Here is a 24251-nt window from a genome sequence, read left to right as displayed (position 1 = left end):
CAAGTGTCTTCAGAGAACAATATGCTTTAAGCTCTTTGGGTGGAGAATTAAGAGCTCATAAATTTTTCCTCTTCTCTGGTAGGTGTTTCATTCCCAATCAATTGTCTCCTGCAGAAGATAAAACTAACTGTGTAAGGCTGAGGAACCCACCAATAGATCAACGGTTTGGGCTGTCCCTGCACGCGGACTCGCATGGTGATGTCATCCCCCTCGGTCACCACCTGGTCATTTAGGGTTACCTGTTGGACACGTAAATGAGATGAAGAAATAAGCCACACGATACTGCTGTTTATGAAGCCTATTTGCTAAATGAAGGTATCACAGTAAAAATAACTAATCTTAGCCTGACCCAGATCCAGCAGGAGTTCATAAGCATCTAGAAATCAAAATTCAAGCCTAGTTGTTTTGCAATTTAAATGTTTTGGGACACAGTTTCTCACTGCCTTAGAAATGAGGGCATGGGAGCATGAGGCTGCACCTCCTTTACCTGGAACGACGGGGTTTCCCTGAATGCTACGTCCACCACCTTCCTGGACTCAGGCCCCCGACATGACCCTCCCTCTGCCTCCATGCCCTCCTCCAATGGGTTTAGATGTTCTTCATTGGACGTGATGGCACTGCTGAGGTCTGAGGGAACACCATGGACTCTTTGCTGGTCTTCCGTGGGCTCTGTCAGGTAGGCAGGGAGTCAGACTATGGCTCTTTTTCAAACAGACTTTGACTCTCTATCAGACATACAAACTGTGACTATTAGATAGACAGACTGTGAATTTCTATTACACAGGCAGACTGTGACTCTCAATTAGACAAGCAGATAGTACTCTTCTATATACAGGCATTGGGGCCTCTATCATATAGACTGTGACTCTCTTTTATACAAGCACTGTGACTCTATTATAAAGACAGACAGAGACTATTAAACAGGCAGACAATTAATCTTTATCAGACAGATAGATTGGGACTAAAAAGAGACAGAGATTCTCTATCAGATAGACAGACTGTGATTATCAGACAGGCAGACAGTTACTCTTTATCAGACAGACAGACAGACAGTGAATCTCTATCAGAATGGCAGACTGTGACTCTTAGACAGACAAGAAGTATACAGGAGCAAACAGCAGCCTATGGACTTGTTTAAAAAATGCAAAATTACAATTCATGCTTCTAAGAGTTTAGGTTTTTGTCTTCCAAAACCATACAAGCAAGGGCTAAACTTTAAATTCATTCAAGTCTAAATCAGATGAACAAACACAAGAGTCCAGGTGAAGTCTTCCAGTCCTAAATCACAGGAGATTAAGAAAATTCCCAGGAAATATGGGCACAGGTCCTCCTGGACTGAAGGGGCAGCAATACTGAGAAAACAACATCTGACCAGGTTCCCAATTTTAATGTACAAACCCAACACACTTCAGGGTGGTCATTGAGCACGTCAGGGGACAATGATATGACAAACTGACCATTAGCAAGAACAAAGAGTTCTACATCACTTAAGAAAGAGAACAACAGAAATAGAACCAAAGTATTCTATATCAGTGGGGAGGACCAGGCATGTCCAACCCACCCCAGACAAAACATTTTAAAAGGTACTAAATGATATTAAATGGATCAGAGAGCAACTCAACATTTCAGGTTCACTTGCTGTTTGAAAAGGCCTGATGCAAATTTAGTCCAATGAGTGTACAGAAAGTAGTCTAATTGCCAGGCATTTCCTGTTAGCATCAGACAGTGTGAGCCAGTGAGCAGGAAACAGTGAATGGTGAGCAGTGAACAGTGAGCAGCAATGAATGAATGGTAAACAGTGAGCAGTAAACTGTAAATAGCCAGCACTGAGCAGTAGTGAACAGTGATATGAACTTACCTAGCCCTATATCCCTGTCCTGCTCGTGTCTGAACACCAGATACTCACGTGTGACTCCATGGTGTGTCAAACTTCAGCTACATATCTGTGAACTTTCCAGTGGCAGCACAAGTGACCCAGAGCTGGGCTGGAAGTTTGCGCAGGAGACTCGCAGAGCCCTGCTTCAGTCCCACCCCCACCCCTCCCCCTCTCCCCCACCACCACCACCCCCTTGCTCACCCAAACACAGAAAAGGCACTCATATGCTATTGCGGAATTTCTCACTACAGCAGCAAACAGAGGAGCCCTCTATTGCACAGTTTACTGCGTTTCTTGCCTCTCTGATCATTAGGACAAGCCTGTTCTCTGCAGACTTTAGTGACACCTGGCCAGCAGCATGCTGGATTAGCACTAAAAGTGAGCTCAGCATAAATAAGAAGCAGAGTGCATCATTCAGGGGGTCACAATGTCAATATGTTAAGGACCCTGCAGCCTGAGAGCGCACAGAGTTGGGGGAAGCCAACATCGATTGCATGGCGAGATGAGAAACCAACTACGAGTGAGAGGTCCTATAAATACACTGGTATCTGCTGCCCTAATAAGGTAAAGCATCCCCTTCCCTGCTGTGTGGTGAGGCTTCGCATAGACACTGCGGAATGACGGCCTAGCGACGTCTGCAAGGTCCTGCCGATACAGTGCGCAGATGCAACTAATTGCAAATGCAGTTCAGTTAATGTGCAGCTCCACACAGACACAAGTCAGCAAACATGCAGCTGAGTGCAGATGCAGCTTAGCAGAGATGTAGCTCAGTGCTATACATCTGCACTTGGGCTTTTGGTCAGACATTTATTACTCGCAAAAGTAAAAAAAACAAGGATTTGGCTTGTATTTTCAGCTCATTTTCTAATTGTAGTATGTTTAATTGACACAGACGAAAATGGTATTTTCCATTATATTATCATTAACCAATAACATAATGATAAAATATGACTGTTCCCCTGGGTGATCTGTCACATTACAGGGTCATGTCATGCCCATTGACTCTGCTAGCTAATATACACTAGCTTAGTTTAACCATTGTATTTGTGGGCTCTCAGCACCCCGCTGAATGTGACTCCTTGGGCCAGCATGGCTGCACTGCAACTCTCTCTGTCAGCTAGGACTCATTTCTATCAGTCGCTATCATTTTTGTCTAGAAGGCAAATTACACTTTGACACATACAAGAAGCACTCACATAAAAACAAAGTCAGCTGTACTGCCTACAAAAGCAAAACACAGTAAAGAGACTAACACTGAAACTGAGAAAAATGGTTTAAAAGTTTTTTGACTGTCCACCCACATGTGTAGCAGGTAGGTAAATGATGTTTTTTTTTTTTTTTCAAAACTGCACATAGCTGAACAAAGGGAGTTACAGTTTTCTGTCTTTGTATGCAGTATAGACAACAAACAACATGTTTTTGTTATTTAATCAATGTGCAGGTTTAACGGTGTGATCTGCATTGCTATGGTAACTATCAGCAGAGATGCAGCTGTGATAGTTGAGAATGGTTGTAACAGGAGCCTGATGGACAGGCATGAGGAGACCAGACCAAACCAGACCAGACCAGACCAGACCAGACCAGACATGCTGTAGATGAAGCCCAAAACTCACGTCACCGCTATTATATAATGGACATGGAATCACACAGTGGCTTCACACATGCAAAGCATTTGTCCATGTACACAGTGACCTTTTACCTCTGTGCTGCCTACTGTCTCTAGTAACTAATATTCACATACTTTGACATTGACTTGGTTATGATGATGAAGTCTGTTTAATCTGTTTTAACTAAAAGGAGAAGCCATTCACTTATTCGCAGGTGATGTGGCAGGTTTTACACCATGAGCAGTTCGATGAAGGTGAACATTAATCACTTTAAAATCTTCTCCATGAGGTATCCCGCATTCTTCACATATAGGATAACTGTAAAACCATTCATGCTCTTTTCATTCTGCAGGCTCCCCTATCTCCCTGTTTCATCCTTGAATTTCCACTCACCTGATTTGATAAAGAGCACAGCACTGCAGGATGTCCGACCTGCGCGGTTGGCAGCCATCACTGTGTATGACCCCGCATGGCTGGCCTTCAGCTGCTCGATCACTAGTGAGTGTCTGTCCCCCTTCACTCTGATTGAGTGCATAGGGCTGTTCTTTATCTCCTTGTCACCCTTCCACCAGGTCACTGGGGCAAAAACACACAAATGTCTGATCTTTCTTAGCAATCCTGCTCCAGTGCTCTCCCACTCTGTGAAGTTTGACAGCTCAACCCTTTAAGGAACACACTTATTACTGGATTCAAATGTTTTAGGCTTAAATATATGTTTAGAGCTCAACTCTTAAAAAGTGATTATCTCACATTGATTTTACTTGACTGAGAATGGCACCTAAAAGCCAGAGAAATTGTTCTCATAAAATCATATTAACCAAAAAAGTCTTGATTGAATGCTAACCCTATCCTTAACATAACCCAAACTGTCTAAACACTGGAACAGAAAGGGGAATGGTCACTTGCCTTCCGGCAAAGGGATCCCAGTAATAATACACTTCAGGACCACCTTTGAGCCAGCTGACACCACAGTGTCCTGCAGAGGGGACTTGAACATGGGGGCCTCCATGGTGTCCTCCCCTCCTGATTCATATAAGACATCCATGGAGCCTGCATGAAGGCCTCAGATGATGTGGGGTGATGGGTAATCTGAAATGTCTATACAACTGTGTTGCTTCACTGTAACAATGAACTCATGTATTGATAAATTGAAACATATAATACTAAGAGCTTTAAATTTAAATATAACGCAACAGAAAACAGAAAGGAAAAATGTTAGAATGGTCACCTGTATCAGGAGACATTGGCTTGGCATGGTGGACCCTCCCCATGCCTATCCAGGACCTCCCTCCCTCAGTAACTTCAGCTTTCTCTGCCTGGTTTTTTAACATGGGAACATCCTCTTTCATAGGTTCTTCTTCCAAAATGATAATGGGGATGGAAAGACTGTGAGCTAGAGATGCAGGTGTTAGCTGCACCTCCCCCTTTTCCTCCTTTGAGATTGGGTTAGTGGTTGAAGAGACAGAGCTTAAAAGTCTTGGGGGTTTTGGTGGTGGCTGAGTGGGGCGCTCTTCAACATGCGGAGGCTCTGTCTGAACAAGTGATTTTACTGGGGTCTGGTCTACCTTGGGTATGGATGGCTGCACCTTCCTAGGGGGTGACTTTTCTTTTGGTAGTTGAGAAGAAGGTGTCTGATCTTTTAATGTGTATGACATTTCTGTTGAGGCCTCCTTGACCGGGATGCTTCTCTGTATCTGCCTTGAGGAACGCTGCCCAGGGAGCTCAGCAAGTAGCTTGCTTTCAGAGGAGTCTGACTCCCCAAGCCTACTTGCTGTTATGCTGATCACTGAAGATTCAATTGTGTCTGGTCTATGGTTTGATTCTTGTTGAGGATTCAACTGGCTTTGATGCAGTTGTCCTTCAGGTGATGATAGTGATTTTTGCACTAATGACCCTGTGAGTTGCTCTCCCTGTTCCTGCTGCCATTGGATGCGTTCCCTGTCTTGCAGCTTCTGTAGGACCTGGGGCGGGATGGGCTCCAGCTTTCTCAAAGGCTGCTGTCCATGTTGGTGCACCTGCTCTGTGGAAAAGGACTTTTTCATATGGGACTTCCCCATCAGGTTCTTGATTCGCTGGAGCTCCTGTGTGAACTTGTTCTCAATCTCCTGGACCTTCTGGGAGTAATGGGACCTATCCTCCAGGGAAGCAGTCCTCTGGCGAAAACTAGACCGCCGTTCTGCAGCATCAGCTTTCACTGCCTCTCGCAGGTCCTCTCTGGAGTTGTCTTTGGAAATCCCCAACCGGCTCCCCCCATCGTCTGAGTCAACAGATGCAGCCCGGTTGAATCCAGCCCAAGAGCGCCCGGAGATGGAGCCTTCAGTGTGGTCAATGCTCCTTCTCCTTTCCTCAAAGACACGCACTTTCTCAAAAATTTTGGAACTGGGTCTACCCACTTTAGCCAAGGGCCTGTGAGTCTGGTCCTTCCAGGAGCCCTCACTGATGGGAGTCTGAGGACAGGAGTCTTGGGCACCAGAATGAGATGCTGCTGAGGTTTGGGACTGCTTGATCGTCTCCTCAAAGTCTCCTGAGACTATGTCTTGGTAATTAATTGGTATGACAGTGACAGCTTTTTTACGTTCAGAGAGGGATCTGGCAGGGACCATCCCAAAACGGACTGGCAAGGGAACAGCAACTGTAGGCTGGCTAATTTGGGGAAGGGACAGAGTGGGAGGTGGGTGGACTTGGGTCTTAACTTCACTTAGAATGTCTTCAGACTGGCTCCTGGAAAAGCTGTTTAAAGGAAATTTCCTGTCAGGGTAAAGGTCTGTCATGGGAGGGAGCCCAGCTGGGTGGCCCAGTTTGGAGTTATGTGCCTAGGGAGTAAGCAAAGGGGGTGGCTTTCTAAAGCCTCTCTGTCTGAGTATCTGAGTGAAGGACAAGCCCTAAATACTGAGCGAATATGGGTTAGTGAAGCAAAACAAACCTACAGCTGATATCAGCAAATTATAATGGAAACAATTAAACAAGATCAAGGAGGTCTTGGTCTTTTGATTGAGTGTAATCAGTAGGTCCTCGTGTAAATATTGATTTTGTATAAAATGCAGCAGTACAAAGCAGGGTAAAGTGTGCAGAATAACACAAATATGGGAATGGAACTCATAAATGATTGCTGAAGAAATAACATGGTGAAGTCAAACTATCCTTCAAACTCTATTGGACTGGATTATGGGAAACCAGCACATACCATATAGATGAACATCCAGGAAAAGCACAAGCACAGAGTAATCAGTGTGGAATTACTGGAGCAGATGCACTGAGAAATGTAAACTACTAGGACTGGCAGGAGGACAGGGTCCAGATGGGCCACTCAACTGCAGCACCGCCAAAATATATAAAACCCACATACACAAACACATGCAAGCAGAGGGCTTGAGCCCAGACACAGAAGACATGCATGAGAAGCAGCAGAAAACCAACCCAAACCACCAACCAAATGTGGACAACTTAGACTTAGATCCAGCATGCTGCTCTGTGTGTCTTAATTGATGCATCGGTCAGACATGGACAAGGGTGGGGGGCAAGGGAGAGCATGAGGGAAAGGTGGAGAGAATACCAGTGATGGAGACCAACAGCAACTTCTACAATGAGAGACATCTGATATAATGAATGTGCTTATTCAGTGGAGCTTGGAGTTCAGAGTAATCTGTCGTATGCCAAATGGTTTATGTGAGCTCTTGAAGCAAGTCCTTTTGAGTGTGATCTTCGGTGGAAATAAGATTCATGATGTGAAAATGTGTTATTCTCTTTACATCTAAGAAGGACATTTTGACCCACGGTTGTCTCACAATGACAGAGAGAGTATGACATAATAAAGAAAAAGGCCAACAGCAAGCAGAAACATGGCAGAAAACAATAAGAGACGGAGGGAAAATATATAACCTCGATATTCCAAAAAATAAATTTAATTATAAAAACAAGATCTAATTTGGGTTGATTTGAAGGTTTAAGCAGTGGAGGTAAATGAGATGTAGGGTTTGCTACCATTACTACACAGCATATCCAGCTGAACCTTTGACAGACTGAGCTTCCTATTTCCTGTCTCCATCAAAGTCTTCCTGTAACCTAGGGGTAATGATAGATGACCAGCTACCTCCTGCTGACCAGCTTTGCTGCAGTGCTGTTCCAGTCTTGTGTATTTACTGTGTATATAATATCAGGGAGATCAGATATGCTTTATCAGTATATGCAGCTCAGCTCCTAGTATAGGCTGTTATCATCCCATGATTTGATTACTGTTACTCTTTACTGACAAGCATGGGCTCTCAATCCACTGTAGTTGATTAAAAGTGCAGAAGCATGTTACTTTTCATTGGCTCCTGAAATGCGAAAGCCAATCCCACCTGGAGCTCCCTCCAGCATGTGAGAAGAAATGAGCTATGTATCCATATCAAAGTCTCTTCCAAACCTTCATGAAACACCTCAAAACCCATCTTTTCTGGGAAGAGCTTTCCCGGTCACCAGTCACCAACCTGTTCTGCCTTCATCTGGTATGCCCTGCTTTTGGTTTCTAGGCATGTGTGGATGCTTTTGCTTTTTACCCTTGTCTAGTACTGTAGCAACCCAGTTCATCATATACTGTAGGAATAACTCTTCTCTTAGGCCCTTACAGTGTCTTGTGATGTATTGTATTGCACTTGCTAACATGCATGTTTCTGCCCATTCATTGGAAGCCTACTGTAGCTGCATTTGTGATGCATTACCTGCCTCCCCCATACGGCTTTTTGGTCAAAAGCGTCTACTAAATAAATAAATGGAAATGCTAATAATGCTAGTGGACAATTAAATTTAAACTGACCAATTATTACTGATCAATAATTGTGTGGCAGAGACAGGAGAGGAAAGGAGACAATGGCTTGTTTAATGTGTAGTCATTAAGGGTGTTTTCACATATAGTCCTCTTTAAAGGAACCAAACTCAGAACTCTAGAAGTGGTCCCAAAATTGGACCAACAGAAAGGGAACTCAGTTCTTTTTGTGTTCACAATGCGAGTTCATTTGAAAGGGGATTCAGTTCTCTTTCTGGTTTAGTTCAACTCAGATGGGGTCTCAGTTCTTCTTCTATTCATACTTCAAGTTCTTATGGAGTTCTCAGACCTTTACTGCTTTGGATTCTGAGTAGTCAAGAAGCATGTCAAGAAGCTCCATAGTCTCCTCCTCTGACCAAACTATTCAGCATCCCACACTTGCAGCTATTGTTTTTGCTTGTTTCTCGGGTCTATACCACATGATCTGCCTACGGCAAAGCTTTGTTTTCATACTGCATACATACATACATAAGTTAAACAAACCGTGACACGGACTAAAAGTGAACTGGACTGAGACTACCTCCCGATGTTGTCACAGTTCGGTTTATTTCAAAGTGGTCTCAGTTCATTTGGCGTGTTCACATACAGTATATACAAAAAATGCTGACTAATCGATCTGAGTTCACTTTAAAGAACGAAACGGACCAAATGTGAAAACACCCTAAGGTGGTGATCACTGTGCATGGCCAATTTGCATTGCAATTTGATGTCTGCTTATTTGCTAAAGGCTAAACAGGGTGAATGGAAAGAAAGAAACATGATATGTGTGTGCTGTGTTATGTCCAGGGTCTGCTGTTGCCTGTCCAGTAATTTGTGTTTGGAGCATGATTTTTAAGGTGTGATGTTTTTGTAACTTGTGAGTGAGTTGGGGGGGGTGTCTTTTTTTTTAATGTTGTGACATTAGCGGTCATACAGTGGCACAGAAAAGGTCCTTCCTCTGTAGAGGCTGAAAGTGCTGCTGTAGTGGTCGCTACCTACAGACATGCTCTCCTCAGACCCCCACACTGGGCGAGCCAAATTGGCATGGGATGCCCGGATCAGTGGCTCCACGCCCAGGTGCCTGACTTGGCCCCCTGGCACCTCCTGCGGCTTCGCTTGCCTGCCAGATCTCAGGGGGTCCTGTAGCCCCGGTGCTCTCGAACCCAAGGCCTTCTCTTTCTCCACCACTGTGTCCCGGCCGGGACTCCAGCTGTCTATGCGAATTCCCCTACTCGGACCTGACTCAGCAAGGACGCTCCTCACTCCTTCACCTGAAATCAAGAAAAATCCATCAAAGACAGGGCCTCCAAAGGCTCACTGGAAAATTGTGTTTACATGAGGGAGCAGGATGAGTTGTGGATAAGAGTACAATTAGGGTGAGACTACAGGCATTAAATCTGTGCGATTGAAACTGCCGCAGAGGGCAGCACTGTACTAGATAAGCATTGCATGGACTGCCGATCTGTAAAGCCCCTGGTAATGTGATATCATCAGCGGGGGGGGGGGGGGGGGGGGGGGGGGGGCAGAAACTCAACTGGCATATCACAGAGGAGTGCCCCAAGTGCCGAGCTCACCCAACAGGCCACTGCTTGGCACAGTGTTTTTGTTGTTTAAACACGGGAAGGTTTCAAGGAGCAGGTCAGAAGGTTAGGAGTAAATCCTAGGCCAGCAAATGTAACAGTACTGGACATAAAAGCTATGAAAACTGGCATGGAGGCACATTCCCCGTCAACAGGGGGCAGACAAACACCCTGTCTTTCAGCAAAAGGCTCCCATGGTGACTAAAATTACATAAATTTTTAAATGATGACAGTCAAGAATGGCTAATTAATGTCCCCCTCGTTACACAAGCCAAAACAGCCACCCAGCTTACTCTTTGGGCTGCAGGTTTCATTGAGCAACATGTTGTTCTTGGCAGTACCCAGTTGCTAATGAGTGAGAAGAACCCACATGCTGGAAGCCAGATTAGGTTCTCCGGTTCTCAATGATGAACCTTTTATATCAGTTCTACTCTTTCATTGTTTAGCCAACCCAGTTATGAAGAGCAGTCTGTGGCTTCACCGTTTATGCACCTGTAAACACTTGTACGCCAGGAGAAGCTGAGAAAGTGCTGCTCCATCTATGATTTCATGCACAAATGGTTTTAGGTTTCAGTGCCTTATCAGGGACAGGGCTTCATGTCTCATCCTCTCCATAGCAACCGGGTTATGATAGACGCAGATGGTAACAGAGACTATTTAAGACAATGTGTTATTTATACTCGCTGACAAACTGCGCTGAACTGTGCTCAGCTAGCAAAACACTATGGGGCACTTGACCAACGTTCAGCCAGAAACGTCTCCTGACTGCATCCCCTGCATTGTCCCTGTGTCTTTGTGTTCACTTGGGCAAGGTAGCCCAAGTCAGTGGCTTAAAGTAGCAGCAGTGTGTTTGAGAGAGAAAAATGCTGGATGGAGTTAAAAGCTTATTAATCAAAGTAGTGTCACAGAAATACCAGCTTTCAAACCAAGCAAGAAAACAACCCAATCTACGACACTTCAGAAACAACTGCATACTGGCCCTGTTGGAAGCCGCCATCTGCATGAATATTTCTACATCTGTTAGCTTTAAAAGTTTTCAGCAACCATCCTGAATTAATAAGTATAAATAAATTGGATAAATAAATAATACAGCAATACAAAAATAATACAGTGGGGTGACAAATATAAACACGAAGCCATTACCTTAGACTTCTGTCACTAATTTATGGTTGCAAAAGGTGAAAGTCATCCCACATTAAGTGCAGTCTGATCTAAATCCTGGGAAGAACGTTTGAAGACCATCATGGTGCTGATGACGCACAAAGAGAGGCCTTCTGCAGCTGTTTTGGCAGCCCACCTCAGATTGCGTTCCTACTTCATGGTTTCAGTGGGGGTGGGACACCCTACCCAGACCGCCAGCTGTGAGAGCATGTCTATATCACGGTGTGAGTACAGACCCCCGGCCATTCACCACAAGGTACTTTACCTCTGCGGGGAGCCCACTTTGTCTGTCCTCCAACCTCTCCCTTAGCCTCCATCGGAATGTGAGCTTCCGTGGTCTCATCTTCGGTGGTCTCTGAGTCTGGAAAGAGAGACAGGTAATGGGATCAGTGAGACAGACACAGGGGTGCCAGAGAGCAGCAGGGGGGCATGTCATGTGGACAACATTGAGAAACATAGGGTGTGATGGACACCAGAGAGAATATGAAACGAGGTGATGCAGTGATGAACAGGGAAACACACCAAAATATCTGGTGGTAAAAGACAGGGTGGGCAGAGGGCAGTTAAAAAGCAATGATGACATGAGCATGACCACCTAATCTTCTTAATGTGTGTACCCATAAATTATGACTTTCAAACGTGAGCTTGTCATTCAATATCACTGAGGTAGAGAACGATGGAGAAGACGAAGATTCCAGAACACTCAATGAGGGCCTTTACCGTAACGCTGTTTCCTGCAGGAGCGGAAAACTTCGCTTCCATAGTGGTAGCAAGGAAAAGCAGACAGAAAAGCCCTGTTACTATGGGAACTGCTGGTACACCTACTCAAAGCCAATCAGCTGCAGCCAGACCATGCAGCATGTTGAGCATCACCACAGCACTACTGACATAGTCTGGGACTATTCGACGAGGCTACAGCAGTGCATGTCTGCTGGGGCATGATTGCGGTTGTGTGGCAGGTTGCCATAGTTACTCTCATGCTACACATACCAGAAGTTTCGGAGTATATTTTGACACTTAAAAACAAGACTGGCTCGACAGAGACACAATTTGAACTAATACTAACAACACAAATAATGTAACATGATCAAGAGAGAAAAATGTTTCAACCAGTAATTTATTACAATACAAAAAGCAAAAGAGCTTGCATAATATTTATAACGAGTTCAACATTTAACAGCAAGCATGTGCAAATGGAGTCTGTGGTTAAGTTTCAGGATGCCTTGGTGACAGCTGGATATTTGTCACAATCACAGACCTTTGATTGGCTGGGTGGGCGGGTGCTGAGGGCATGAAACCTTCCATCCTCACAATAAAGAGAAAGAAGTAAGATGTTGGAAAGCAGAGTTCTCAGGACATGACTATGACTCAGTGAGTCTGGCATTTATACAGCAGGACTGTAGCTTCACCCCTAAAGGAAGTATGCTTGGTTCAGAGAGACCAGAGTAACTGGTTCAACAGTGAGTGACCTGCTCTGGTGCATTCTGGGTAGCTAGTTTAATAGTCAGTGTGCTGTTCTGGTGCACCCTGGGTTCCAAAGTAATTGAAGGGACCCAGATGGACTTAACCTATTTTGATGACATATCTTTTCAAAGCCTTTGGGACATTTTGAGTGAAGCATTACTGATGACTGAAGTACGAGTGCTCCCTCTACCAGGATGATTGATTGGGTGCTCCCTTGACTGGGATGACTGAGGCATCCTTAAACTTGGATGAATGGTAAACAAATTGTTGCCTAGCCAAGGCTTTGGAATGTCATTGAATCTCTGCTATAATAACCTGTTATCTATAAACCCAAACACACCATGGGTAAACCGTCCAAAGGTTCGACTAGAATGTCCAGGTTTCTGAAATGAAAAGACAAAAAATTTTTTTAGTGACGGGCATGTACATGAAAGAATAAAGAGTATCACCAAGTATCACAGATATGCACTGTGCTATGACCATGCACAGGTTAAATGAACAGTGCCCCCTGGTGTCTACAGAGGTAACTCTAGCACTAATTAGCAGTAGTGAAGGAAAAAAACTAATATGTAAACAAAATCAAAACTCTCTTTCTGTCTTCACACATCTGCGAAACATCAGAAACAAGCAGGAAGAGCCTGGAACAGCCAGATCTATTCAGGCTGACTGTGAGCATCCAGGATAGCTGTATCAGACTCTCAGGGATTCTCAGGGCAAGCTGGCCTGAGCCAACTCCAACTAATATATTGATAACAAGGATACATTCATCCATACAGAGCACCCATCAAACTTATCACTACAATAATGTAAAGCTTCATACAACATGGAGGGGGGGCTTATGAACAGGTCAAAAGACCAAGAGATTCCCCCATGGCTCAACCTTGTGGGGTTGGGTTTATTGCTGCGTGGTGAAAGGCCAGACCCACACTAGCTCTAGTGGCCCACTCTCGGACAGATCCATCTTTGGATGGATGGGGTCTCCACTCCACTCACCCCACATAAAGGGAGGAATATTTTTTTATAGGATGACCATTTAATACAGGAATCAAATATACACATACACAAACCCTCAACAGGAAGAAAGCAGCAGATGGGAGCCTGCATTCACCATTAACAGGCCAGGACATGACGGCGGGAACCCAGCCCTACCTACTTGGCGAGTGACCGATGGTTTACATCTCCATTTCCGCCACTGGCAACAATCAACATCTTAATGGATGGCGACAATGGCAGTGTATCTGTCTGTCTCATTATGGGAGGATGATGATGGAGTCTGGCAGTTCGGGCCTTGCAGTCAGGCTACTGGTTGCTCTCCTCTTAATTAAACATCCATTTTAATTAAACTGTCTAGTTTATCAAAACTGGTATTCACAGATATATATGCAGGAATTATGTTAAAACATGCAGAAATCTTACACCTACAGTAAGGTTTAAAAATAATACTACAGTTTACTTTATGTTTACTTTATATTATTAGCATGTTATTAACGTGCTAATAATATAAAACTGAGTCAGAGTGTGATAAAAACTGTGTTAGGGTGACCTGTGTTTTATCATTGCCTCAGCTGGACCAGGCAGCCTGTCGCCTTCTCGCCCTTCGCTGGCCACCACATCCTCTCAGACCCAGACCCAATTACGTCCTCCCCATCGCAGACGTGCATTGACTGCACCTACGTGGCCTGACCCGCTCCTCCACACGTGACTCCCCCGAGTGGAATTTTCTCCAATATCATTCCAACTGCTTCATGTCTGGATTGCAGGTTCCCCATGTCGTCCTGTGCTCACTGTGCCCCTCATAACAATCTTTAAACTAGGGGTCACCAACATAGTGCCCACGGGCACCAGGATGCCCCCAGAGACCACATGAGTCGCCTGCAGACCTATTCTAAAAATAGCAGTCACCAGTGAACAGAGTCTAAAATTTTATTTTATCCTGTTGCTATTTTTCTTTAATCACATTTGCATTGATATGGATTTGAAAATGACTGTATCTAAAAAAAAAAATTAAAACATGTTTATTATACTGAGTAAATTTGTTATTTAAGAAGAGTGTGTAAAACTGCTAGCCCTTCGTATGGCTCAGTACCTGTGCAGTTTCAAAAAGGTCGGTGACCCCTGCTTTAGACCTTGACACAGATAACTAAAGAGCTCATCCCTACACAGTTAGTCAATGATCCACTTCCACAGTCATTCACCCAGATCACACACAGTATAGCTTCTCTTCTAGGGGCCAGACAGGTTAACAGCTACCAAACTGGCCTTCTTAGTCTGCAGCTTTTGCACTCGCTCTATGATTCTGATTCTTTCCCTCCTGTCTTCCTAAAGAACTGCTCACGGTCTGACCTACTGCAGAAAATGAATTTGTACCATGAAGCCTGAAGCATAATCTGTGTGACATGCACAACACGGAGGTTGGCCAGGCAACAAGCATTAAAAAAGCATAAAGCAATAATCACAGTAACACAGTGAAGGCAGTGATAGATATGGCAAGACAATTTCCCTCACCCTGGCACAGTTGACTGGCTCAAAGGCACCAACTTTGTTTTCCTCAGCGCTTGGCATTGTGGGATAGGGCAGCTGGCTTCATAAGACCGTCCCTGTCTGATCCTGTCACTTCCTATGCCTGCACCCCCACTGGTACCCTGGGTGCCTTTTTATGTCACGGTGACATTTTGGAGGGGGGTCAGTTTAGAGCCCACGCTGGCAACATTTTGTAAGTAAGGGGACCCATGCGATAGAGTCCAGTCTGGCTGGCTGTAGCTCTGGCTTAATAAGCACATCTGCCCTGTACGGTTTGTGATGGCCACATGCCAGGCAACACAGACCACAAGCAAAGGGGACAAGGGTCAGAGTTCACAGACAGCTGTACTCACCTGGAGCCTCTTCTTTGACCAGATCTTCTTCATGGTTGTAACAGGTCCAGGTTCTATGTTGTCTTCCAGTGTGAGACAGAGAGATTTTCTTTTCTTTTTTTTAAATGCACGGCCCTCCCGGCACATGGACTGGTGACCTGGTCTCTGTGGCAATGACACCCCTCATGCTAGACACTCACTGCTCCTGGGTTCAGGCAGCATCTCAGGTCAAAACTTCAATGAAAGACGTTGATGACAATGAAGCCAGAAAAGTTTGAATTTCCTAAGCTGTGGTTCATCCAGCGCTGGTGAGAAAGCAACACGCGATAAACACGGGTGAACCAGTGATTTGTATCAGGGGTGTTGAGCAAACTGAGGACCCCGACACTACCAAAGCAGTCCCGCACACGGTCGTTGGAACAAGGAGAGCACCGAATATCACCGAATGCAGTGGCCAGCCATAGGAGAAGAGAGAAGGAGCGAGAGTGATGGAGACAGAGAAAGGGAGAGAAAGAGCGAGAGGGAGGCAGAAACAGTGAGGGAGAGAGGAGAGAGGAGAGAGGGGGGGGGGAGGGGAGGGAGAGAGAGAGCTTTCACTGGTCTGCTTCCTCCAGAGAGAAAAAAGCTGTGAGTCAGCCCCCCCCCCCCCCCCCCGCCACATACACACACACACACTGACCTGAGAACTAAAATGCAGGCTGGTCTATCCTGTGCCTTTTTTCATCCCCCAGCTCTCCTAATTCTCCAGCCTAAGATTCTGCCTTCACCCCACAGCAGACCATGGCTGAGGAGAGCTTCAGCTGTCAATTGCTGGTAATCGATATCGCCCCCACCAGGCAAAGCTGTGACACCGTAACAGTGCTTAACCTCCAAACACCGGCGGCAGTCTCTCACCTCTGTGTTATCAGGAACAATCCTCCCCCCAATACTGACTTCCATCCTGAGGGACCTCCAGGAATCAGTGTATTTCATTTCACAGCATTCTCTAATAGTGGGGCCTGTTGCCGTGCTAATAGACATGGTGACGAGCACACATCCAGTGGAGATGGTGGCGACGTGAGCCCCCACCACCCCCTGGTGCTAGGCCAGTGGGTCAGCTCGTATTACTGGAGGTCGCAGTGTTTACAAACTGCTGGCTGAGGGGGTGGTGACTATACTGCGTCAGCCTCCATTAACACACCTCTCTAATTACACGTCTGTCACGCGTGTCAGATTCCCAGCACAAAGCACCTTAGTAAGTGCCAGCTGATATGTGGCCCTTTCACATGAAAGGGAGGACTTTTCCAGCTTTGCTGCTGGCTTGTTAGTCCAGCCGAGGGCGCTGTGCCTCATTTCCGGTTTATCATAACCCATTTATCTTCTGTAAGTTGCTTTTGATATAACCTTCACATAAATGAGCTTATGTGTGTTGAGGCGGTCCAAGCTAGGTGCAATGAGACGGTGTGAACACGAGTATCCAAGTGTTATAAACAGCCTCCATCTGTAGTACGGGATGTGGAACAGCAAAAAAAGTAGGATTTTATGGAGAAGAGTAGCCTCTGAGATGTGCCTATGAGATGCAAGCAAGATTTGCAGCAATTGCACAAGGCTCGAGCAGCTGGTTTTAGTATGGTGAATCTAGTGGGCAAGAGTGAGCCTAGAACTGACAGCATGCAGAGCAGCATAGACACAGATGGCAACTGACAGACCTACACTGATACTGCTTGTGGAACAGCGCAGACACACTCAGCCACAGAACAAATTCTTCAGAGATGCAGAGTGCCTGAGCGTAGAAGTAAATGACTACAGTAGTTAACAAAGATGAGCACATTTTCAAGACAGCTAGTAAGGGTTCAGACTATGCACTCACATGAAAGGTAAAGCTGACAGACAAAGTTAATTTAGTCTTTGTCTTGTTTTTCTGCAGGTATAAGATAAAATGTTATATATCTGACATAATTTATTACATGCATGCTGTGCTGTCAATCATAAACATAAAACACGACAACTTAATGACACCAAAGGCCCTGATTGGTTGAAATGCACCTCACAGAGTTCTGACTCTTGACCAATCATAGTTTAGGTAGCTGACAGGAAGAAGAGCTGAGGAAAATCAAGTTGGCTTAGAGGACAGGCATAATATAACCATAATTTTATGGCTCTGTTTATAAAATCCCATCTGTGCATTCTGGTTGAAATATGACTCATCCTTGCAAACTGCCAGTAGTTTCTGTACTAGAAAGCTAAGATGTTACTTTCAGATAACTTAATCTAATCACATCCTGTGATCATCTTACTAACATTCTGATGGACACACAATACAGCTTTCCTACTGTAAATCTAAAGAAGTAATACTAATCTCAGGTTAAACAACTTAAAATTATTTTTAGCCATTTAAACACCTCATCCATGATGGCCATGAAGTCTCACCCATAAGGACACAAAACCAGAAATGTCCCTCTCTCTGATGCAGACCCCTAAGGATACAAACCAGACGTGACACTCCCTCTAAAGCAACTCCTAAGGACACAAACCGGACACGTTCCTGTCTCTGAAGCAGACCAGCAAAGACACAATCTAGACCACGCCCCTTTTCTCTATAACAGACTCCTAAGGACACAAACACAACACTCCCCTCTGTCTGACACAGACCCCTAAGGCAATAAACCAGACATGCCCCTCCCTCTAAAGCAGCACCTAAAGACACAACTTGACACACCCCTCTCTTTGACACAGACTCCTAAGGACAAAAATTGGACATACCCCTCTCTCTGACGCAGACCCCAAAGGACACAATCAGGACACGCCCCTCTCTCTGATGCAAACCCATAAAGACACAAACCAGACACACCCCTCCTCTCTGACACAGACCCCTAAGGACACAAACTGGACACGCCCCTCTTTCTGATGCAGACCCCTAAGGTCACAAACCGGACACACTCCTCTCTCTGACACAGACCCCAAAGGAGACAAACCTGGACATGCCCTTCCCACTAAAGCAACTCCTAAGGACACAAACCGGACATGCTTCTCTCTCAGAAGCAGACCCCTAAAGACACAAACCAGACATCCCTCACTCCAATGCAGAACCCTCAGGACACAAACTGGACACTTCCCTTTTTCTGACACAGATCCTAAGGCAATAAACCAGACATGCCCCTCCCTCTAAAGCAGCACCTAAGGACACAACTTGACACGCCCCTCTCTCTGACACAGACTCCTTAGGCCCCAAACCAGACCCGCTTCTCCCTCTGATGCAGACCCTTAAGGACATAAACTGAACACGACTCCTCCCTGAAAAGCAACTCCTAAGGACACAAACCAGACACAACTCTCTCTCTCTGATGCAGACCCCTATGGACACAAACCAGACATGCCTTTCTCTGTTAACCAGACCCCTAAGGACACAAACTTGACACCCCCCTCTCTCTGGCACAATCGGCTTAGGACAAAAACTGGACATGCCCCTCTCTCTAATGAAGACTTTTATACTGTACTCTGTGAATGAATGCTGACCATGTAAAGGGATTTTGCTTTATTCTGAATGCCTACAGCATGCAGCAGTGAATCGAATGCTTTCTTAAGGTCCTGATTTTGCCGTAAGCTGTTTGTTTGTTTGTGTATGCGCGTGACATATTCCACCAGTGATGATGCACACTGTTTTATCAGAGGCAGGTGCTGCGTCTGGGTGCCCTGGGAATTACAGAACCTCCCTGCCAACAACCTCCATTCGGCCACTGGATACCAACACTGTCGTGCTTCTCATTCTTCTTATACTGTATGCACATACATCTACAGGTCATACGGACTCCTCTTATTAATAGGGATGTAACGATAAACGCGATAAATATCGAGATATCACGATAAAAAATACCTCTAAACTGTTGTCGGACTGTCCCGATAGCAACCAAAATATCACGTGGTTATTTCGTTTGTATAAGATCCCTCTAAAAAATACATACTACATTAACAAATGCTTTGTGCTCTATTGGCCGTGTGTAACCCACATTAAATCCATTACAAAACAACTATTACAACAATAATTTATAAAATGGTCAAATACAAACAAAAGCACATTTACAGTATATTAACAAAATGATAATTCATCTTTAAGAAACAAGACAATTGTATGCAGATTGTGAGGTGATGTCACGAAGTAACATAGAGAGTGCGAGTTGTTTTTTTGCATAAGCGGTTGAGGCTGGCTGCAGCGAGTGCTGCCTTAGGATTTAGAATACGGTAAAAAGAAAACTTGCTAAACTTGATTGTATAGTTTCTGTGGTGGAAGAAGAAGATTTTTTTTGACTAACTACAGGAAAAGGAAGATGGAAGAAATGTTTTAAAGCACAATAAATTGTTTTTTTTTCGGTGCTATATTAACACTTCCAAAGATTTGGAACGGATATTCCTGCATGTGCTTCACCGAACAGGGACCCACCGAGTTCATAGCAGGATGGCGAGCTAGACCCATAGAGCGATTGTGAAGGACAAGTAAAGGGAACTTTGAATTTATAATACGATGGACTGAACTGAACTGTATATTAACTTTTGGACATTGTTATGCCTGAAATGAACGGTATATTACATGTGCACTGTTTTCACACATTATTTAAGGCCTTAGTATGTATGGGCGTGGCCTATATTTCACGTGGTGAAAACGCAGCTGGCAGAAAAATGGCAGGAAAGACTACTTAGGAATTGCAGATTGTGTTCTGATTAAAAGGTCCAGCTGCTGCAGTAATAATTAATATTTTATACAAGAATTACTGACTGCTTGTTTTTGTTTTATAATTACATGCATTGTTCAGTCATTCGTTGCAAAGGACAATTACTGATAAGTTCTGGCAAAGGCTTAAGGTCATACCTGGATATTTCACTACTGAAGGAAAGCAGAAGCACTTTATGTTAAAAGGAAGAACTAATTTGATATAAATAAACATGTTATTAATTATTAAAAGTGTTTTACATCGTGATAATTATCGTATCGTACCGTGAGTTTTTGGTATCGTTACATCCCTACTGTATATATATGTGTGTGTGTGTGTGTGTGTGTGTGTACAAAAAAGTTTTGGTCAGTGCATAAATTTAATTGTCATGTTATTTTATAGTTTTGATGTTTATTTGAGAATGTAGAGAATAATTCAAATAAACCCATATAGGTGTGTCCAAATTTTCACTGGTACTGTTCATCTACAGCAGTGATGCTGAATTCTCTTACATTCATATACATTTACAGCAATGAAATCTTTTTATATACATTTACATCTCACTACACATGTCCCAATAACCCATTACTGCTATACCTTAATTCCAATTTTTGCCAAATGTAATCCATCAGATCACTAATACGTACAAAAGAGTCCATGGTATAAAATGAGAATGGTGATACTCCATTACATAAACAGTTTGGTTGATCACTGGTTACTGGGTTTGCCCATGCTTAGTGCCAGGCCGGTTAGAGAATAGAGCCATAAACCTGCATCAGTAATGATCCCACTTACCAATTCAGTGCTGCATATCACTGTCACTACGCAGACTCTGACAGTTAAAAGTAAGTCATTCAATTTATGTGACATTTGTGCTGTTTAAAATTGAGGAAGGAAGTTCCTCTTAAAAAACCTTTCAGGGATCAGTTTAAAGTGTCTCTCTTACTCAGTAACTGTCATCCAGCTTGATTTCAATGCCATAATGTAACCATTTCCCCATGATGGACAGCTTAGCAGTCCATGGAAAGTGGCTGGCTCAGGCACATTTTAGGAGTGAGGGAGTTCAGAGGAGCGAGACTGTTTCTCCACCTCTCACATACCTGAGGACAATATGAGGTTCACCCCCTCTGTGCTTCCTCTTGACACACCCAGTCTGTATACTTTGTGGGCAGTGGAGGTTTAACGCTTAGGGAAGCGCAATTGTAATTGACAGATTGCAGGTTCGAATCTCTGACTAGCAAAGCACCACTGAGGTATCCTGAGCCCCCCTGAGGTACTGCCCCCCAAGCACTGTTCCCCGGGTGATGAATTAGCTGCCCCCTGCTATATCACACTGTGACATATGGGTTAAATGCAGAGAACACATTTTTTTGTGGTGTATCAACAATGACAATTAATAACTAAATTCAAATTCAAGCTTCACGTGGACAGTTTGCAGAGCCTGCCTGTCCTCCCATAGCTCTTGCCTTAACATGGCACCACTATTCTTTGGTAAAACGTAAGCAACCGCTAGGGTTGCCACCTTTGATCTGTAATTATCCGGGACATTCAGACATTTTATCTAGCTTTCTACATTAAATACAGATTTTTTTGCTCTAACTGGTAAATAAATATTTATGGCCTAATTATAATCTACCATACAACTTAACCCTAAATATGTTCAAAAGTGTACTCACCTTACCAATGAAAACAGTATTAGACATGTAATAAATTTTAAACAACCATTTAACTTAATGACTTTGTATAACCTAACACTGACATTTCTCACCTCTTTTCTATGTGTATTTCTCATCACTTTTTGCTGCCTGCAGAAGTCCCTGCTGTCCTCAGAGAATACTTTAAACTCCAAACAGGATAATTTAAAGTTTACTCTAACCTGATGTTCTGCTTTGAGCAAAGGCTGCAAGGGGTAGATTTTTGTGTTTGCTTAATACAATACAGTAATGCTATTTTGTTTTGCATAATTTTCCAGCGCTATTTTTCATTTGTATTTAACTGAATTTTTGGCTGAACACAAAACATGAGTGCTGGAGAATGGGGAAGGGGGTATTCCACAAAGCAATATTTTTTCATCAGCCAGATAACTTAAGTCAAATGTAAGGATTGTCCATTAGGAAGAAATTTGCAAACGAGAGGAGGCCATTCGATCCATCAAGCTCGTTTGGGGAGAGCTCAACTAATACCTCAGAGGAAGAGAATCTTATCTAGCTCTGATTTAAAGAAACCCAAGGTTATTGCTTGCACTATACTAACAGGAAGACTATTCCATAACTATATGCTGTGTAAAGAAGTCCTTCCTCAAATCCAGTTTAAAATGTTCTTCCGCTAATTTTCACCTATGGTCACGAGTTCTTGCATTTAAACTAATATTTAAGGAACTATTTGGTTGAACAGCATCCAGACCTGTTACAATGTTATATAACTGAATCATGTCCCCCCTTTGTCTCCTTTGCTCGATGCAGAATAGATTCAGCTCAGCTAACCACTCCTCATAAGACATTCCTCTAAGAACAGGAGTCATTCTTGTAGCCCTATGTTGAACCCTTTCTAAGGCAGCAATGTCCTATAAGAAAAAAGCGATTGGGGCCCTGTGATTTATTTATTTTGAGCTTAGCTAGGCTTTGTAGCACATCAGCTTCAGTTATACATATATGAGTCATGAACGATGCTGGATTAGTAGTCAGTATGTTACTCATGTAGTCTACGGGAAATACCCATGCAAAGCAATCATTAAACCCATTAAATATATAAATTTCATCTTCAATTATAAGACTATTACCATCTTGCAAATTGGTGATTTCAGCTTTTAGAGCTCGTTTGGAGTTAAAATTTTGGAAGAAACTTTTAATGTCATCCTTAGCCTCCAATGCAATTTTACTTTTGACATTCCTCTTAGTGAGTATAATATTATTTTTTAAGTCAACCTGTAGACTTATATACTCCCACTTTATCCCGACATCATTAGTTATTTTCCAGTTGTGGAACAGAGCCCTTTTCCTCCTGACTTTATGCTTAATTTCCATAGTAAACCACCTTGGTTGTAGTTTCCTAGATTTAGTTGTGCTGGAAACAGGTCTGAAGTCCTCTTGCACTTGCAGTCATGTGCTTTTAACAAAAATCCCATGCCTCTTCAAGAGTTTTATTATTTAACTCCATCCAGTTAACAGTTTCTAGTTTCAGTCTCATACCATTAAAATTAGCCTTCCTAACATTGTATATTTTTGTTTTGAACTTTGCTCCTCAGACACTAAAATCAACCACGAATTTAACCATGTTATGATCACTACTGTCAAAATTTCCAATCCTATCCTGGTTATGAGAGGAAACAAGATCAAGAATGGCTTCTCCCCTGGTAGGAGTTTTAACAAGCTAAGTAAAAAAGCCATCCCATACAAATTCCATCACCTCAAGTTCATTTACAGTAGAGTAAATGAGAATCCCACAGTATATTACTGTGGAGAAGAGAATCCCACTGTATATTATGCATAATCCTGATATTATTGTGTAGTATTCTACTTTCCTCTATAACCTCACCTCAACCCCATGTGTGGGTAATTTATGTAACATATTAAAATATCGTTTGTGTATCGTTTATATATTATTATATATATAATATTGTTTGTATATTGAGTTCCATTTGTAATTCTGACCCATTTGTAATTTTGGTTATTGTAATATTTCCCCATTTGTAATTTTGGTATTGTAAATTTGTATTATTTGTTATTGTATTTAACTTATTATTATTACTTATCTTCTTACTGTCCGGGAGCAACTGTACCCACATAATTTCCTCTGGGATCAATAAAGTATTCTGAATCTGAACTATATTAGGTGCTTATAACAAACACCAAGAATTAGGCCATTTGAGTTTTACCCATATAGCTTCTGTACTTTTATTCTTAGCTCCCTTGCCTGCAAGTTTTCTTTTACATATATTGCAATAACACCTCCCTTCTTGCCTATCCATGCAGTTCCTAAGGAACAACATGTAATCATCCATATTATATTCCTCTCCATCATTGTCACTCAACCATGTTTCTGTTATTCCTATAATGTTGTAAGTCTAATGAAATAAAAGCCTCTAAATCATGAATTTTCCTTCTAATATTCCTAGTGTTTAAGTACAGACAGCAAAGGGTAGGCCTTTTACAGTGCTCACTTTCATTATTATTTGGGGCTTTCCGTCTCCCCCCCCCACCTATATTCTTAACTAACATCTCTGCCCCCCATCCCTAGTTTAAAA

The 24251-nt window shown here is 43.3% G+C and overlaps 1 protein-coding gene across 1 annotated transcript in view; it reads right to left on the bottom strand.

The window, feature by feature from the left end:
- The window catches only part of LOC125750489 (striated muscle preferentially expressed protein kinase-like), a 51100-nt gene that overhangs the window by 21431 nt on the left and 5418 nt on the right, over positions 1 to 24251 (bottom strand). The window contains 9 exon segments of the mRNA XM_049028366.1: positions 151 to 239; positions 488 to 669; positions 3877 to 4059; positions 4390 to 4533; positions 4712 to 6213; positions 9387 to 9537; positions 11273 to 11368; positions 11728 to 11762; positions 12812 to 12854. Of these exon segments, the coding sequence (XP_048884323.1) occupies positions 151 to 239; positions 488 to 669; positions 3877 to 4059; positions 4390 to 4533; positions 4712 to 6213; positions 9387 to 9537; positions 11273 to 11368; positions 11728 to 11762; positions 12812 to 12854 (2425 nt within the window).

Source organism: Brienomyrus brachyistius, chromosome 1 (genome assembly GCF_023856365.1).
Source record: "Brienomyrus brachyistius isolate T26 chromosome 1, BBRACH_0.4, whole genome shotgun sequence".
Lineage (NCBI taxonomy): Eukaryota > Metazoa > Chordata > Actinopteri > Osteoglossiformes > Mormyridae > Brienomyrus > Brienomyrus brachyistius.
Note: the sequence above shows the minus strand (reverse complement) of the source record. Positions and strands in the feature narration are given on the sequence as shown.